Source organism: Populus alba, chromosome 5 (genome assembly GCF_005239225.2).
Source record: "Populus alba chromosome 5, ASM523922v2, whole genome shotgun sequence".
NCBI classification, from domain to species: domain Eukaryota; kingdom Viridiplantae; phylum Streptophyta; class Magnoliopsida; order Malpighiales; family Salicaceae; genus Populus; species Populus alba.
The window spans coordinates 18,610,971-18,627,888 of record NC_133288.1 but is presented as its reverse complement, the minus strand read 5'-3'; the positions used below and the strand labels follow the sequence as shown (position 1 = coordinate 18,627,888).

Sequence of the window (16,918 nt, the reverse complement as noted above, 5' to 3'; positions counted from 1 at the left end):
TTCAATGGATCTAATGAGTTTTGTTGCTTATTATGCAAACTCAATAAGAATTTGAATTAATTGTGGAAGTAATTGATTACTGTTAATTTATTGTGTGTATTTTACAATTATTAGGGTTTAAACATTGAAATAATCAGATCCCCCCCTCCTTTTTCGGGTTATTTTTTAATGGATTTCCCTGTAGCTAAAATACTCTATTTTTTATTTTTTGAATTATAAACAGGCAAATGAAAATCCCATAACGCAAGATTATGGTGAAGTACCAAACGAGAGTGATTCCACGAATGTGCCTAAAAAATCAAAGAGTGTTAAATTCAGCCCTGATGTTGAACTACGTGAATACGAGCCTTCGGTGTATAAAGGAAGGAAGAGGAGCTTGGTTGATTCTGGGAAAGTTAATGGTTCTCTCCCTAGAGCTAGGAATAGAGTGCAGAGAACAGTTGAAAGACATGTAGATAAGGTTGTTTTGCCGGTTGCTGGGAAGAAGAGAGGAAGAGGAGGAGAGAAGAAAGGGAGTGTCGGAGTGGAAAATGTTGATTTTAGTGATAAGCTACAACCTCCTGCAATTACGAAGGATGGAGGTGCTCAACTCGTGAAGGGTGGAGATAATTTGAGCAGGAGGCAATTGAAAAGTAGAGAGGTGGTGATTGAAAAGAATGTGGAAGGGGGTGAAGGAGATTTGGTTGTTTTGAGGAAGAATTCTAAACGGGGAGTCTCTAGAAAGAGAGGGAATAGCGAGGGGAGTGCTTTGTTGGATGAAGTTTCTCTAGAGAATGTAAGTGCAAACGACGATGCTAAACCTGCAAATGTCCCGTCGAGACCAAGAAGAAGTGCTAGGAAGAATGTAAATACTTCATTATTGAGTGCGGAGTTGGGAAAAAGTGGAATTGTTGGCAGGACTACTCGATCACGGGCGAAGGTAGAGAATACTTCTGTAGCTGATAATAAAGCTCAAACCTTCGAGGTTCATGATGAATGTGAAAAGGTTCTCCAGACTGAAGAACCTTTGAAGGGTATCGGTAGTTTTGCTTTGGGAAGAAAATCTTTTGTGCCGCAGAAGGGGGTGGCAGTAGAAATTCTAACTGATGAAGGTGTTGAATCAGGGAAGGGTAACAGGCGTTCAAGAAGAAATGCTAGGAACCAGGAAGGTACTTCATTATCGAGTGGAGATTTCAGCAAAACTGAAATTGTAGGCAGGACTACCCGGTCACACTCTAAGTTGGAGGAAAATACTTCTTCCCTTACTGCAAATAAATCTGAAACCATTGAGATTCAGGATAAATGTGAAAAGGTTCTTCAAGATGAAGAATTGTTGAAGGATTTGGGTAGATATACTTTGAGACGTAAATCTATGGTGCCTCCGAAGGGAGTAGAGGTAGTAACCTTGCCTGAAGAAGGTCTTGAATCTGTAAAGGATATCAGGCGATCAAAAAGAAATATGGTAAAGGACACAGATTCCAAATCTATTATGCAAGTTGCTATTAGTAAGAGGGCAAGGTTTGCAGCTCAGGTTGCAGGGAATGCTTGTGCAGTTGAAAGTGCAGTTGAGGTTACCAAGGTTAAAAAGGAGCAGAACAGGGCTGTTCAGCTTGGGGAATCTTTGAAGGCTCAAGGTGGAAATGCTTCAAGACAGAAACATGTTACAGCTCAAAAGGGCAAGGTGGAAAGTGAAGGGCCAGAGGTAAAAAGGGAAACCAGGAAGCGACCAAGAAATCCATATTTGAAGGCAGTTAACGAGGTTGAAGCTTCTGTACAGTCTAGAGGTGGGATTGAAAAGGCTGCGGTACCCATTGGCCATCTGAGGAGGTCCAGACGCAACACTGTTGTGTCAAGCTCTACTTTTGCCACCGATGAATTAGGAACTGTTGAAGCTGTTGGTAAGGTTGGGCAACTGAAACGAAAGCGTAACCCAATGATGGAGAAAGATGCTTCTGCTGTTGTGGGTGAATGTTTAGTTGGTAAACCTTCAAGACAATCCACAAAACGTGCCTCTAAAAGTGACTTGGTTGGATATACCTTCCTGGACAAAACTGTTGAAAAGAAGGAACAGAGTATATCTGCACTTCCAACTATGGTAGAGGAAGCTATATTTACTGAGGAAATGCGAAATCAGGACACTGGATTGATCTTGCCAGAAGCCACAGGGGACAAATATAATTTCAGTTTGAACCGCTACGAGGAAGTTTTTAAAACTTCTGACAAGAAGGGGTCTCGAAGTAAAACAAGTGAAATGAGAAGAACCAGTTTCTTCGACGTCTCTGCATTATTCTCTGACATTCAGGAGGGCATATATAGAAAAACAATTTTGCAGGAAACTTCGTCTCCAACATCAATATCACTAACGCCAGTATCTGCTTGTGCAAACCAAGAAACGCTAAAGAATGCAAGTCAGCCTGCAGTCCCTTCGAGGAGGCTAATATTGTCGTAGGTGACATGGAGAAACTTGACGTGGATGATCCATCATGCAGATCTACAGATGATGGTGCAGATTCTGGTAATGATAATTTAGATGAACTCAGACTGGTATCACTTCAGACTAATGCTTCCGATGTGTTTTCTCTGACTAATGGTTTCTCATCTGCAAATCAATCAAAATTTTCAGGCAATTAAGTCGTTTAGAATGAGGGCATGCTATTTTCTTTTCAGTATTTAATTACCATGTTCTAAATATTATGTTGATAAACCTTCCAATTTCTCAGGGTTGGAGAAAGGACTTGAAAGAAAAGAACTGGGAGAAGACTTACGCTTAGAAAGTCGCGATGTCAATGATTGTTCAACTGAAGTTGATAGAACATTTGCTATGGAGGATAGTATCTGTGATCTAGAAAATACTGGACAGAACATTACAGCAAATAACAATGAGTATGAAGAGGCACCTTGTGAGGATAGAGCATCACCAGCTGCTGGTGAAGAGATGGTCAGTTTGAGCACTGAAATAATCTTACAGGAGAATGGTGATGTCCTCACCGAAGCTGCTGAAGAGAAACAAAATCTTATTTCAGAGGGAAACTCTGGCGATGTTTGTCAGGTTTCTAGAGGAACACGCAAACATGAACTTTTAGATGGAGAAGGAACCTGTCCGAGTGTCCCAGAACAAGGCACCGATGAAGGTGAAAATTGTTCTGCAGCCACTGTACCTTCACAATGTAAACCAAATCTTGCAATTTATTGATTTCTTCCTCCTGACAGCATTTTGCCTTTTCTATTGCCATCTGGAATTCATTTTAATTCAATCCTTTTTCTGTCAGCAGCCACTGGTATTGGCAAGCAAAGATTGTCCTTTTCTTCAGGTGATTCCTCTATGGGCAGGAACATACTACATCAAGGTGATTTTTTTTTTTAGAGGACATTTGAGGAATATGCTCTGATATCTGCGTTAGCTATTGCTTTTCTGTCTAAAGAAAAATGACACTGAAAATCTACAAATATTAACAGTCATGTCACTGAAAGTAGTAATGCTTATTTTAACAAACCTGAAAATTTCCTTTCAATTGTTAATGTTTTAGATGAGAAATCAACAACAAAGAGTAATTCAAGTTGTAAGGATGGCAAGCATGTTCTGGAGGAAAAGGAAGCTGCTTCAGATGCTTTGCCACAATCTTCTCTGAAGGAATTGCAAGATAAAAAGGAGGATAATATTGCAATAACAATAGAAACTGAAGTCACCTTGCACAGTGACAGTGACATAGTATCAACTGGAGTGAATGCTTCACCGATGCTTTCTGAGGAGCTCAGTTGTTACAATGAGATGATTGCAAAAATAAACTGCAGCATTGATGCTACCGTTGATGCGCCTATTAGCAAGTTCAATGAAACTGTTATGGATATGAACAGTGGCCGAGGCATGGATGAAGAGTCGGATGTTGAACAATGTGAAACTAAGGGAGAAGAATCAGGATGCGATGTAGTAACTGAGAACGGTGATGACAGTGGTTGCCAGAAGGTGTCTGCAAAGGTAAATGCCAACGCTGACTCCTGTTTAGTTCATTTGGTTTCTGAAGGAACTGAAGGTTTTGAAGGGAAAACATTTGATATGATGATGGGCCGTTCTAGTGACTTCCGTGTATCAAGTAAAGAGATGGTCAATGGTATAAATATGGCTAGAGAACAGTGCGCTCACGTTGTCAGGAAGGAAACTGCAAATGATGCTCTCTTAGCTGAGCTTTGTGATTACAGCAGCGGCGAGGAGGTGGCTGCCAATCTGAATGGCAATGCTGATACAAGTCTGACTCCAGCCATTTATAAAGAAATTGAAATTTCAGGACGAAAGAATGTTGGATCGGGCGAAAACACTTCTAAGAGCACAAAAGGAAATAATATGTGGACAGACCACGAAACCTTACCTGTAGGTAGTGATTCCAATGCTGGCACTTTTGCACAAGGTATGGATGAGCACTTAGATGAAGAGAAAACTGCAGAAATGAGTGGTGGTGATCTCTGTGATCATATCAGTAGAGATGGTGAAGCAGCTGACAAAAAACCACTAATGGTAACAACCGAAAGATTGGACATGTCAGACACACAAAATGAAGGAACTCCACAACGAAATAGTCCTTCACGGCCCAGTGATCTTTGTGATCGTATCGGTGGAGCTGGTGAAGCAGTTGACAAAGAATCATTAATGGTGACAGCTGAAAGATTGGACATGTCGAACACAGAATATGAAGGAACTGCACAATCAAGTGGTCCTGTGGGGCTTGGTAAGCAGTTTTCAGATTATGGCGAGTTTTTGAAAATTAATGATGCTGGTCGCGGTGCTTTCACTGACATTGCATCTGCAGATTGTGAGGGTATTGGTGAAACATCAAATGTAGTCACGAGCACCGAGCTTGAACCCGGAGTTGAGGCTGGTAAATTTGATAATCTCAAAGAGGGGAATGCTTTAGAGCTAGAAAGAAGTACTTCCATTGCTTCAGAAAGCCATATCTCTATGGATGTCATAGCTGCTTTTATGAAGGAAGACGTTGAAAAGGTGGAGGATGATTCGAAGTTGAAGCATAGCAACTTTGATGATGAGAAGAACATCATTTTTGCTTTCCAACATGTTACTTCGAAGGGCATTGCGGAGCACTCAGTTGAGGAACTTCTTCATGAGAATAAAGATGATTATAATGTTGTATCAAAGGATGCCAGCAAGAACATTGAAGCAGATGAAGCTGGGTCGGTGGCCATTGGTGGAAAGATTTGTTTTGAGAAAATTGACGACAGCAACAACTGGACTGAAGGAACGCTGATTTCTTTAAAACAAAAATTATTTGCCGAGTCATCTTCTGGAACATGCAGAATGGGTTCATTTACTGATGCTGTCTCAGTGCTGCATGTTTTATTTTCTCAAGGTGAGTATCTGAAGCCTGAAAGGTTAATTAATACCAAAACCTTATCTGATAAAATCCTTCCTGTTAAAGATTGAATATTTGAAAATGACAGACACGAGATCTTAGTATCTTTTGGTTTGTAGTGTGGCAAGTCGGAGTTAATTTTTGTCGTGTTAGTTTCAACAAGAATGCTTTTTTGACACTAAGGGCTATCTATTAAGGATTTATCGTCCAGTGCTAAATGAATTTTTTTTTTTTTTTGCCTATTCACAATTGATGTAATGGTTGATTAAACGATTATATTTTAGACTGTTCTTTACAGTTATTTTCTGGCTAGGAGCATAATTTCTCATATTTATGATCTGTATATCCAGTAGCAGCAGACCATATACCCCCACAGCTTCTCACTGGATCTGATGCATCTGCCTCGTTCACCAACTGGGAATTGAATTTGATTCAAGGGAAGACAGAACATGATCAAGTTGAATCTGACGAGGAAGCCTTGAAAGACAATTTGATAAGCAACGATTCTGAGCATACTACAAAGGTGAACAAAAATGTTGAAGAAATCTCGTTCAACAACTGGGAAGCGAATTTGATCCAAGTGAATGGAGAACAAGAGCAAGTTGAAGAATCTGACGGGGAAGCCTTGAAAGACAGTTTGATAAGCAACGATGCTGAGCATACAGTATGGGTGAACAAAAATGTTGAAGAAATCCTGTTCACCGACCGAGAAGTGAATTTGATCTTAGGGAATGGAGAACAACATCAAGTTGAAGAATCTGATGGAGTAGCCTTGAAAGACAATTCAATAATCAACGATCCTTTAGATGAGCATGGAGCAGAGACAAGCATAAGCAACAATACTTTCGATGATGCTCCTCAAGACTTAAAAGTAGACAATATCTCCTATCCTGAAATTCAAAACACATGTGAAACAGGATTGGGTGCAATAGACAAAGTTAGCTCAGTAACCCCTTCAAAGATGGACATCTTAGAGGAAGTCGGTATTGGAGGGACTTTGCAACCAGTTATTCCAGTTGAGGCATCACCTGAAACGGCTAAATGTACGCAACAAAAAACATCTTTAAGCTGCAGCAAACCAGAACAGAAAGTGTCTTCAGAACAACTAGTATTTGATGATACCTATTGTAGCTTACCTGAAATCACTTCAGTTCGTTCAGTTGTACAGAAAAATGGTCCCGTGTCTTGTGGTGAGTGTTTCCACGCTACAAATCTGAAATCTTAATGTGTTTAGTTGTACCAAATACCTTTCAATAGGCAAGAAATCCGATACGAGATCCAATCTTGGATTGTGATTATTTTTTCTCTACCTTTTTTTTATAAAATCAGCTTCACACACCTAGAAATAGGCTGTCCAGTTTGCTTTGCAGTGTCATATTATTCGTCTACTAAGGAAACGTGAAGATAACCTTTTGCTTTTTCTTTTTTACTTTGTTGTGGAACAGAAGGCAGGTTTGTACCACAATTATATTGTAAAGATATGAGCAATTACGGAGGAGAAGAAACAACTTGCAATAACAGAGGTATGGTTGTTAATTATGTTCTCGTTTAACTTAGTATCCATATGTACAGAGCACCTTGATTTATCATGATTGTTTTGTAGGAAGCAATCCCACAGAGCAGGGTGAATTCCACAGAGAGGACTATGACGTTTTAATAGCACAAAATGTCGGATCTGAGGAAGCTACAGAAGCTTTAAATGATGCTACAGACGATACCAGCTTAGAAACTAATCGAAGCGATCCTCGGGAAGTTGCAATGGAGCAAGCCAATGAGCACCCAGATGAAGTAAATGAATCAGCTCTCATGACTGGCCTTGATTGTCCAACTCAAAATCAGCAGTCATGTCAGAGAGAGAGAGAAAGCCACGCCATAGAGACTGAGGCAGCACATTGCTTTCATAAGCTTGATGTTGGTGTTTTCTCCAAGGAGATCGTAGACTTTGGAAATGGCATTGTGACTTCTCCATTCAAATGCCAGAGAGATGTTGATTCCCCTGCTGGTTCTTCATTCAGTGCATCCCAACATCACATAACAGAAAATGATGCCTGGGAGCTGAATTTATTTTTTGGAGAGAACGAACAAGATGAGAATCAAACATCAGATACACGGTTCTTGCTCACCAATTTGAAAAACGAGGATGCAGGGAAGGTGGAAGAAAATATAGTTGTTACTGAACAAGCCACTGTTCAAGTTGCTGAGGAGCAACAAGGTGAACTAGGGCAAGTAATGGATGAGAAAATTGAAGAGGCAAACCACAGATTCTTCACTATTTTAGATGAGCTCAACTTTGAAGATTCCGAAGGTTCAAAGAAGCAAGATTGTGTTCCCCTCGAGGTTGATAGCATTCAAGAGTGTATTAACTGTGAGAATCATGAAAACAAGTCTGTGAATACCGAGCATTCTTATGATTCCGCGGAAAAAGAAATCTGGATAGATGTTGCTGAGGTGAATGCTTGTCATGATGCTGTTTCATCAGAGCAAAGGGTGGAATCCGATCCAATCTACCCGAAACAACATGAAAATGAAAACCTCAGTGGCGAAGAAGTTGGAGTAACAAAGGACTTGAGTTTGGATGTGTCGTCCAAACCAGATGCACCCATATTGGATCATTCTCCGGAAATCACCAATTCAGCTATTAGCAAAGGTATGAACAAAAACAAGAGCTTGTGGTTGTCTTTTCTTTGTTTGCACGATGTTCTAGACCTGATCTCACAAGACATTGACCAAGCACACAGAACTAAGATGCCATGTGAATTGTATTGCAGAAATTGCTGTTGGCGATGACCAGACACGTCAAATGAAGTTGCCATCTCCTCAAAAGACAACACGTGCAGAAGAAGAAGAAAGCCATAGCTCGGATGCGAAACAGCTGAACACTTCAATGGTTAAAGGGAAGATCAGTAAAACTGGTTTTGTTCAAGCTACTCCCCGGAAGATGGTTACTTATACCGGCATGAAAGAAAACCTGGCAAGTATCAAGAGGGAGCAACGTGGTAATATGACAGCTCCGAACGCATTATTAAAGAGGCGGGCTCTGGGGAATCTCAGAAACAATTAGAATTTAGTGGCCCCTTCTGGGTTTTGGTTGGTTATTTGAAGTTTTTGCTTTCAGATATGAGCATATCTCATGCATCTTTTACTGGAATATGGAAACTCTGTTTTAGTTGCGCAGAATTAGATTTATTCGTGTAATCTATGTCTGATCACCGATTTCTTGAGCAACAAAATACTTAATTATATATTCCCCGAGTTTGAGTTTCTTTTCTTTGGACTTGCCTGATTGATCTCTTCATGAAGCCATAATTTCACTGTATTCATAACACCATATTGTTTTGTCATGTTATCGCATGCTGGCTGATATTATTTGAGAATATAGTGCAAATTGTGTTTTTAAATTTTTTTTTTTAAAATAAAATTTAATATGATTTTTATGTTTTCGATCGTTTTGATATGCTAATGTTAAAAATAATTTTTAAAAAATAAAAAAATATTATTTACATACATTTCAACACAAAAAGTTATTTAAAAAACAACTATTACCACAATGCAAATTATATTATGGAACTATAAATATGTACAGCTATGTGATTTTTTGCACAGACCTTGCTTCTGGTAGTGTTTGGATATTTATGGCCTCAGCCTAGGCATTTGAAATCGAACAGAAACACACGAAGAACCAACCCTCTGTTTCAAGGGGTACCCTACGCAGCAAGCGTGGTCACTGTGAACCACAAAGTTTTGAGGGCTTTCAATTCAGTCAAAGAAAGACTACAACTCCTGTGCAAAGACTCATTAAAAAAAACCTGGACGGAAAGCTTGCAAGAGCTGTCTTGCAGGCATTTTGAACAGCAATGCTCTTAGCAACTACATTTTAATTGAAGACGGCAGAATACAAGCCGGAGCAATGCATCCCGGTTCATTTCTGAAGGGAATTGATGTGGAAGTTCTCACAGAAAAAAGGAGATTTTGGATTCCCTCATAAGAAGGGTTGCATAAATTATATTATAATAATATATGTGTTCTCATGTTACAAACAGATCTTATAATCAACAAGAAAAGTATCAAATGAATTAATGAAAACTAGACAAAACAAATGATAGTATATTAGTCCTTCGTATCTACACATCCCCACTACAATCTCCATTCCAAACTTATTGCGAGGAATCATGCTTTTGTCAAGGGAGGATGTCTTTTATCTTCGATGATAAGAATTGTAGCTCGCTTATGCACTCCTAAAACGACCTTCTACATGCAACTCAAAACCATTAAACCTTCTACATCACGTGTCTTAATCACAATTCAACCCACAAATTTCTAAGACAATGCCACCTTTTGACACAAATGGGTTGATTCGAACCCATAAGAGTGTTAAAACAGAAGCTAGAAGGATCGACCATACAACAATAATGGTGGGAAGCCTGTCTTGTTTCCCTATCAACCCCTTGAGGAACGGGTAAAGGTGGACAATTACCCACAACGCAAAGAATAGCTTACCAAAGAGCGGACCCCAAGTCTCGTAACCATTATTGATGGCATCAGAAATCCCAACTATGACTCCAATTATGTTTATGATTAGCAAAGTCATAGGAGGGATCAACAGAGATGTCCATTTAAATAGGTAGAGCTCTGAAAATTCTCCATCATCAGCCGCTTTGGAGGTAACAGTGAAATTGGTGTTAACTCCAGCCAATACCTTAAGAAGACCCTGGAAAAGAGCAAATAGATGAGATGAGGCACCACCAATGACCCAGAACTGTTCATTTCTCCACCAGTCATGGATGCCAACACCTCCCCACTGCATTTCGAGGATACCAGTTGCAGCTATGGATATGAAGAGAGCCATGAAAATGATACTGGCATAGTTACTAATCTGTACACCACATGAAAATAAAGTTTAGAAGAAAGCCTTGCAACTCAAACAATATTGTTCCATCTATCTAAAAAAGATATGGGTAAAGAAATTACCTCTGGAACAATGAACTTCCCAGTCAGTAGACAGACAGCAGGTAAGGTACAGTAGGCAATCAAGGGGATCGATGTCAATGGATAGACAACAGAGTTTATATAAGAGAAGCGTTCCAACCATTTCAATCCACATCCATATCCATACCATATTGGACAGTGTCTACTCAATAAAATCTCAACAGATCCCAGTGCCCATCGGAGCACCTGGTGTAGACGATCTGAAAGGTTTATTGGAGCTGAACCTTTAAATGCAGGTATTTTTGGCATGCAATACACTGATCGCCAGCCATGGCAATGCATCTTGAAGCCAGTTAATATATCCTCAGTAACAGAGCCATAAATCCACCCAATCTAGAACAGCATTACGATAAAGACAACAGGAAAGTCAAATGTCAATTCTACTCAAAAGGAAACCCTGTTAGCTAAAATGTCAAGTTTGGAACATTCATGGCATGCATACCTCTTTTCCCCATTCAGTTTTATCTTCATAACCACAACTAATGACATGAATGGCTTCTTTCAAAAGTGATGCAGAACTTGCTCCTTTAGGAACTCCACCATCTTCCATAAGTGTAGCGGCTATGAAAACTGACGACTGTCCAAATTTTTTCTCAAATTTTATCTGAGGCATCAAGGCTGATTTTTCGTTATCTATCCCTGAAATCAAAGTTTGATAATAGCAGCAATGATCAGGCTTTTGTTCGGTCTAATGCAAGCAAAGAGCAACACCATCCAAGATTTCAAAAATAGACGAGGGACTAATTTGACCTGGCTACTGGAAGTCAAAAAAACTCAAAACACACAAATGAGTGGAGATTATTTAATCCTTTGATATTTTCAAGAAACTATTGATATTTTAACTCCACGAAACAATTAAGTGTCACTCTTACCTTCAATACCCTCCTCAATATTTTCTAATGCATGTATCTGCTTAGAAGCCTCCTTGCTCTTCTTTTTTTCATTTGATTTTGATTTTGATTTTGATTTCTTATTCTTCTTTTTAGATCGGCAACAGCAGCAGCACCATCTTGGCAAGCAATTGCATGTCCTCCCTGGGGGCTTCTTCTTGACAGGGGCATCATATCCATAAAGTGCTTGCCTCCTAAAAACGCATCCAGTACCAACATATATAGGACCTTGTATGCCATCCAATCCTTTCATATTGATCTGCATTTATAAAAAAATGGAATGAGGTTATTAAAAAAATAAATGAAAATAAACAAGAAAGCTTGTGTGTGTATCAAATCAACATTATAAAGATTTTTACTTACATCAAAGAATACAACATTACGATTTGAGTATCTATCATGACGATCAATCCCATCAAATCTTTGTGGAAATTGAACATAACAAATTTTCTTTCCAGATGTTGGGTCCATCATGAAGCACATGGCTTCGCGAAGTGCCTTACTATTGTTTATATAGTGATCACAATCAACATTCAGCATGTAAGGAGCATTTGATATGATTGCAGAGACCCTCACCTGCATCAACCGGCCAGCACAAAATGTTAGAGAGAGAAAACAATGATCAAATGCCAGAACAGTTTATGTGCATGTGTGATTGTTTTACCAAAGCATTCATAGCCCCAGCTTTTTTGTGGTGATCAAATCCTGGTCTCTTCTCGCGAGACACATAAACTAGACGGGGCAATTCATTTCCTTCAACATCATGAACTCCATTATGACCAAGGAAAACCTGAAGGATGATAGTAGGAATTAGAGTTACTTGCAACGCCTCACTAACTATAAGGTCAATGGGATGGTATGGCATCTGACACCACACTAAATGTATTCAAACAACATCTTTCACCTGAATCATTCCTGGATGATCTCTGACATTATTCCCTGGCCATGGAGAGCCATCCTGCATTGTCCAACCATCCTCAGGAACCTTCTGCGCCATAGCAACTAATCCGTTTATTCGAACTTTGAACTCTTCATATTCTCTCTGGTAGCAACAACAAACCACAAAAAACCATAATGTCATTTGCTTAAATGAACCCAATTTTTTTTTTATTTATGATGAGGATATCATTATTGTGGTGTTACAATAATTTCAGCAGAACAAGTTTAGCTTTCATTTTATATTGAATGCAAAGGCAAGCTTCTTCCCTAGTCATATTTTATGAATTTTCATCAAGTCATGTAAAAGATTGAGACAAGGATTGAATAATAGCATAAACAACTAGAAGGGATGAGCCACGAACCTTCATGGCACGACGCTCTCTGATAAATGCTGGATCTACTTTGTCTTTCAAATAGTCAACCTTCTTAGCAAAATACCATTCTGGAGCCCGAGGCTCAATGCTGAACCTCTTGCAGAAAGGGACCCACTTTCTTGCAAATTCGGATGTCTCAGAGATAGCTTCGAAAGTAAGCATGGCTGCACCATCATCTGAAACATAGCACGCAACTTTTTCGACTGGATAATCTACAGCAAGGATGGACAAGACTGTGTTTGCAGTGATAAGTGGAGGTTCTTTCATAGGATCAACAGTACTAACAAATACGTCAACACTCGCTAACTCAGATGGCTTCCCCTCTTTCTCATACCTATGAAACAATTAAAATTTTAACATGAAATTTCTGAGAATAATAACCGTGATGTGTGTGTGTGTGTGTGAGAGAGAGAGAGAGAGAGAGAGAGAGAGAGAGGCAGTACCTCAATGATAATCTATCAAGATATGTTTCTCGCTCAATTGGGATCCATTTTGGAAACTGATCTAATATCCATGATATGGCAAACCATATTTCACAAATTACTGATGTAAGCCACAATCCATAGGCATCATTGACTGGATGAAGAATTCTATAGTGAAAAAAGAGGCTGAGAATCACAAGCCTGAGTATAATGATCAATCTGTATGGGCTAATCTTGCTTGAAGAAATTGGTAGTTTCCTTGAAAGAGGCTGCCTTCCTTCATCCATCCTATCAAATCATGGTGGACAATTAGTTTTTCTAATCCAAACTCTAGAAGCAGAAAGTGACAGAAAAAACAGGATTGGATGGACCTTCACTCACTAAATTTGTTTAAAAGCTAAAATTTCTATGTACTATACTTGACAATGACACCCAAAATACCGGACATAAAACCTGAAACGTGTCTAGTTATAGTTTTAGAAACATAAAGCATCTATTTTCATATGCTTGGCAAATGCACAGGGGCATCCATGCTTGGAGTATATTGAGTATAAAACCAACTAAAATAGTTATTTTTACAAGCTGCAATGCTAGCACTTGAAGCTATAAAAAACATATAGTTGGCTGATACAAAATCATAAAACAGTTATGCCTTCACAGTAACAAACTTTTTGCAAGGACCAGATAAACTTATCTCAATTCTCACCAATGATTAAACAAGTATTGAGAATTACATTCTGACATGACGACCAAATCATTGCTAGAAGTGTCAAATGGAGTATAACTTACAATATAGTAGATATTAAAAACACTTCTTAGCGTTTTGTGATTAACAACAGTCACTTTTAGAATGTAATTAAATTCAATGTTTCCTGAAGGCAATAGAAATTCCAATCAATAACTTCACATTTAATGTCATTGCAAGAACATGGCACGCAAACCTAGTTCTTATCTTAGGTGGAAGTTCTACATAACAACAACCGTTTTTTTTTTTCACAACTGCAAAATCTTAGTAATAGTTGCTGGTATTCTTATTTTGAATAAAAAAAAGTTCAGCAAGTTGCAAGTATACTTGTGATTACTTGGCATAATTTCTATATTAAAATGAAAAATTTTCATACTAGTGACCTTTTCCAGCTTTCTTCCAGCACTAGGCTAATGATGAATAAATAAAAATAATCAGAAAAGGAAAAATAATCTTCATGATTGAGATTGCTGTGTCGGACTAATTGAAGCAGTCAAGTCCCAGAGCAAATCAAGGAACAATATCCTTACTTAAGATAAAACAAAGAGGGTTTGATAGGCTAAAAATCAAATAAGCAAGCCCTTGAAAGGAAAAGGAATGAGCTAACACTCTGCAGAGCAATACTTGATCAGTTAGCATTCTTACATAGGCAAATCAGGATCATCCAATTCATCTCCACCATTGTTTTCACCACCCTTTCCTCCTTGGTGCTTGACCACCTGAAGTTTATCGCTCTGCCTTTTCTTCCACTCCTCCATTCTTTCCTTCCATGCAACCGTTCCATACCCATACACTGCCAAGTCTTTATTAGGATCCATAGGCCTTGGTGGCACTGCAGCGTCAACACAAGTAAACACACACTAGGCTAAGATAAGGCAAAAATCTAAACAGCCATTAAAGTCAAGATGTATTTCAGAAAAGTTGTAAATCATCAATTTAATGTACTTACAGGACATGGAAGAATCAGGAAATGGCATTGGGTGAATTCGTTTTCCACGAAATGGGGGTATAATAAGGGCATGCTTATCAGAAGAGATTCCAACATCCTACACCAAAAAACCCAGTCTCATCATGTGAACACCAAATAAGTAAAAATTACAGTTTTAACATACAGAAGATACAAATTGAAGAGTGAAATCAGAACAATCAAATCTACCTCTTCACCATATGTCAGGAGAGGAATTTCAGGAACAACGGAAGCAGAGTCGAACTCAGATGGTGTGGCAAACCCAGAAACATTGGACTGGGAACCACGGCCAGTGTTGAGGCGAGCAGCTAGCAAGGCTTCAGCGACCTGGTGAGGGTCTCTCCTGTCATTGATTCCTATGTCAAATTCATTCTCCAAATCATCCGTATCCTCCTCTTCCTCATCCCCGTCAACTCTAGGACTCCCTGCAATAGGTCGCATGTTTCAGCTATTGTTGAACTAATATCAAAATCTCACCAAGGGTTTTCAACGAATATAGCATAAAACGGTCAATATAGCAAAGATAGTGAGAGGGTAACCTTTGATACGCTTGTATCTGGTTCGGCATTGAGGGCAGGCTTGATTGCCCTCTCTTCTTTCATACTCATAGCAAGGTCTACACACAGGGAATGCACATTCATTGCAAGCAACAAATGGCTCCCCATCTACTGTAATCTCTATCTCATCCCCGCAGATCTTGCAAATCTGCCCGCTTAATTCTTTAACAGATGTGACCTGGAATTGATAGCAGCTATAAAATTAAGTCTCAATCAGACCATGGAGCAACATCAGTTGATGAAATGAAGATTGCAAAAGCTTGAGATATTTTAGCTGCTCGAACTCACAAAAAGAAAAGGAGCTCATGGGAATCAAAGTTGCAAAATTTCATACAACATTTCATTAACTAGCTCTGAAATCTAGAGCTTAAAGGGGGGCAAAAAAACAGGAACTGATTAATGAAAACTGTTTATAAAATACATTACCGCAGTGCACAAGAAAAGAAATTTGAGACAAAACACATTTCGCGATAATATGATCCTCTATCAACTTAAAGAAATCAATAAATTAAGCATGAGTAGTATGCTTAAAAATCTTCCAAATATACACTGGAAAAAGAAAAACCATTAGAATCGCTTTCACTGTTTAAAAACCAACTGGGATCCCTGAACTTTACACAAAATCAGTTGTCACGGCCAAAAGTACTCGAGATAGGCAAATGGGTGTGTTCAAAATGCAGAAATGGAGCCATAAAACGAGAAACAGTGTTCTCCAGGATCATACTGTTTAAATCCACAAAACACTGAAAAGAGAAAACAAAAAATCCAAGTAGCACTTACTCTTGCTATTTCATCCGCATTGATAAGAACAAACTCGTTTCTATTGTGAGAACCAGCAATGAGTCTCCCTTTGGTCTCCATTTATAGCTTACCACACAAGAAAAAACCCCTCCAATCTCAGCTCACAATATCACTATCTTCCTCCCTCCCTCTCTTTCTGTCTCTCATCACTCAAAAAACCCACAAAACTCGAAACTTTAGCTCTTCTCTCTCTGTACTTTCAGTTTTAGCCCACTCTCTCAGCCTCCCAGTTCAAGAAAACACGACATTACAGTACTTCTATGAGAGAGAGGAGATATATATAGGAAGAGAGAATTGCAGAAGTGTCAATTTCAATTACAATAAAATACCATAAAGCGAAATTAGATGGAAAAAAAAGGCTTGATTTCCCCCCTTTTTTGTTCGATTATTTTGCTGGTTGATTCTTTTCTTCACGGATCACCCAGCTGGGTTCTCTCTGTTAAACTGGTTGGTCTTGAACTGTGACGCCACTTTACTTGCCAAAAATAATTATACGCAAAATGTAATTTCTTTAGAAAGAGAAAAATATTATATTGATTGAGAAAAGAAGAGAGAGAGAATACAGAGTAGAAAAGAAATTCAATGCGTAATACACAAGAGACGAGGTAGAGACACAGACAATAAATAAGATCAGATTAACGTATTGATCTACATGGGCGTGTCGGTTGGTATGTCTACCTCCACCCCTCATCTATGCGTATGTATGTACGTATATGTATATGTATACGTTTTTGCATCTGTGGGTTTTATGCAGTGAACAAAAAAAGGGTTTTTAGTTGTGCGCCAGTTATTTTTATGGAGAGTGGTGGCTGCTGATGTGATGGTGGTGGGGACAAGGGTGGTGCCCCACCGGAGCTGCTTTTTGGAGAGTGGTAAAAGGGTGTGTTTAGTAATTGCA

At 38.9% G+C, this 16,918-nt stretch overlaps 2 protein-coding genes across 8 annotated transcripts; one reads left to right on the top strand and one right to left on the bottom strand.

Annotated features, from left to right (window-relative positions):
• Nucleotides 1-2,284: 2,284 nt before the first annotated feature.
• LOC118061817 (uncharacterized) lies at nucleotides 2,285-8,606 on the top strand. 7 transcript variants are annotated; one of them, XM_035075402.2, is made up of 9 exons: nucleotides 2,285-2,494; nucleotides 2,700-3,146; nucleotides 3,252-3,326; nucleotides 3,507-4,700; nucleotides 4,782-5,336; nucleotides 5,690-6,529; nucleotides 6,785-6,862; nucleotides 6,943-7,986; nucleotides 8,108-8,606. In XM_035075402.2, the coding sequence occupies exons 1-9, from the start codon at nucleotides 2,434-2,436 to the stop codon at nucleotides 8,398-8,400; spliced, it is 4,587 nt and encodes a 1,528-aa protein (XP_034931293.1). In that variant the 5' UTR covers nucleotides 2,285-2,433; the 3' UTR covers nucleotides 8,401-8,606. The 7 variants fall into 7 exon arrangements, with proteins under 7 accessions (XP_034931293.1, XP_034931292.1, XP_034931291.1 ...); XM_035075401.2 differs by having other exon boundaries at nucleotides 2,700-3,110; nucleotides 3,507-5,336; XM_035075400.2 differs by having other exon boundaries at nucleotides 3,507-5,336; nucleotides 5,699-6,529.
• Nucleotides 8,607-9,306: 700 nt separating this feature from the next.
• On the bottom strand, nucleotides 9,307-16,623 carry LOC118061818 (cellulose synthase A catalytic subunit 2 [UDP-forming]). The gene is made up of 14 exons (XM_035075403.2): nucleotides 16,000-16,623; nucleotides 15,202-15,397; nucleotides 14,852-15,087; nucleotides 14,645-14,741; nucleotides 14,341-14,527; nucleotides 12,972-13,238; nucleotides 12,517-12,862; nucleotides 12,120-12,257; nucleotides 11,880-12,005; nucleotides 11,579-11,791; nucleotides 11,198-11,474; nucleotides 10,768-10,964; nucleotides 10,308-10,658; nucleotides 9,307-10,212 (listed from the first exon to the last, which is right to left on the bottom strand). Exons 1-14 carry the CDS (start codon nucleotides 16,078-16,080, stop codon nucleotides 9,631-9,633), a joined length of 3,294 nt encoding a protein of 1,097 aa, XP_034931294.1. The 5' UTR covers nucleotides 16,081-16,623; the 3' UTR covers nucleotides 9,307-9,630.
• Between the last annotated feature and the right edge of the window lie 295 nt (nucleotides 16,624-16,918).

What these genes read in the sequence shown, in the direction of transcription:
- LOC118061817 (XM_035075395.2), top strand. Translation starts at nt 2,434, where the DNA reads ATGGAGAAACTTGACGTGGATGATCCATCATGCAGATCTACAGATGAT. An exon ending in GCATGTTTTATTTTCTCAAG is followed by an intron (nt 5,337 to 5,689) that starts GTGAGTATCTGA and finishes CTGTATATCCAG; the next exon opens with TAGCAGCAGACCATATACCC. An exon ending in AAATGGTCCCGTGTCTTGTG is followed by an intron (nt 6,530 to 6,784) that starts GTGAGTGTTTCC and finishes GTTGTGGAACAG; the next exon opens with AAGGCAGGTTTGTACCACAA.
- LOC118061818 (XM_035075403.2), bottom strand. Translation starts at nt 16,080, where the DNA reads ATGGAGACCAAAGGGAGACTCATTGCTGGTTCTCACAATAGAAACGAG. An exon ending in CTTGATAGATTATCATTGAG is followed by an intron (nt 12,863 to 12,971) that starts GTACTGCCTCTC and finishes ATTGTTTCATAG; the next exon opens with GTATGAGAAAGAGGGGAAGC. An exon ending in GAGAGCGTCGTGCCATGAAG is followed by an intron (nt 12,258 to 12,516) that starts GTTCGTGGCTCA and finishes TGTTGCTACCAG; the next exon opens with AGAGAATATGAAGAGTTCAA.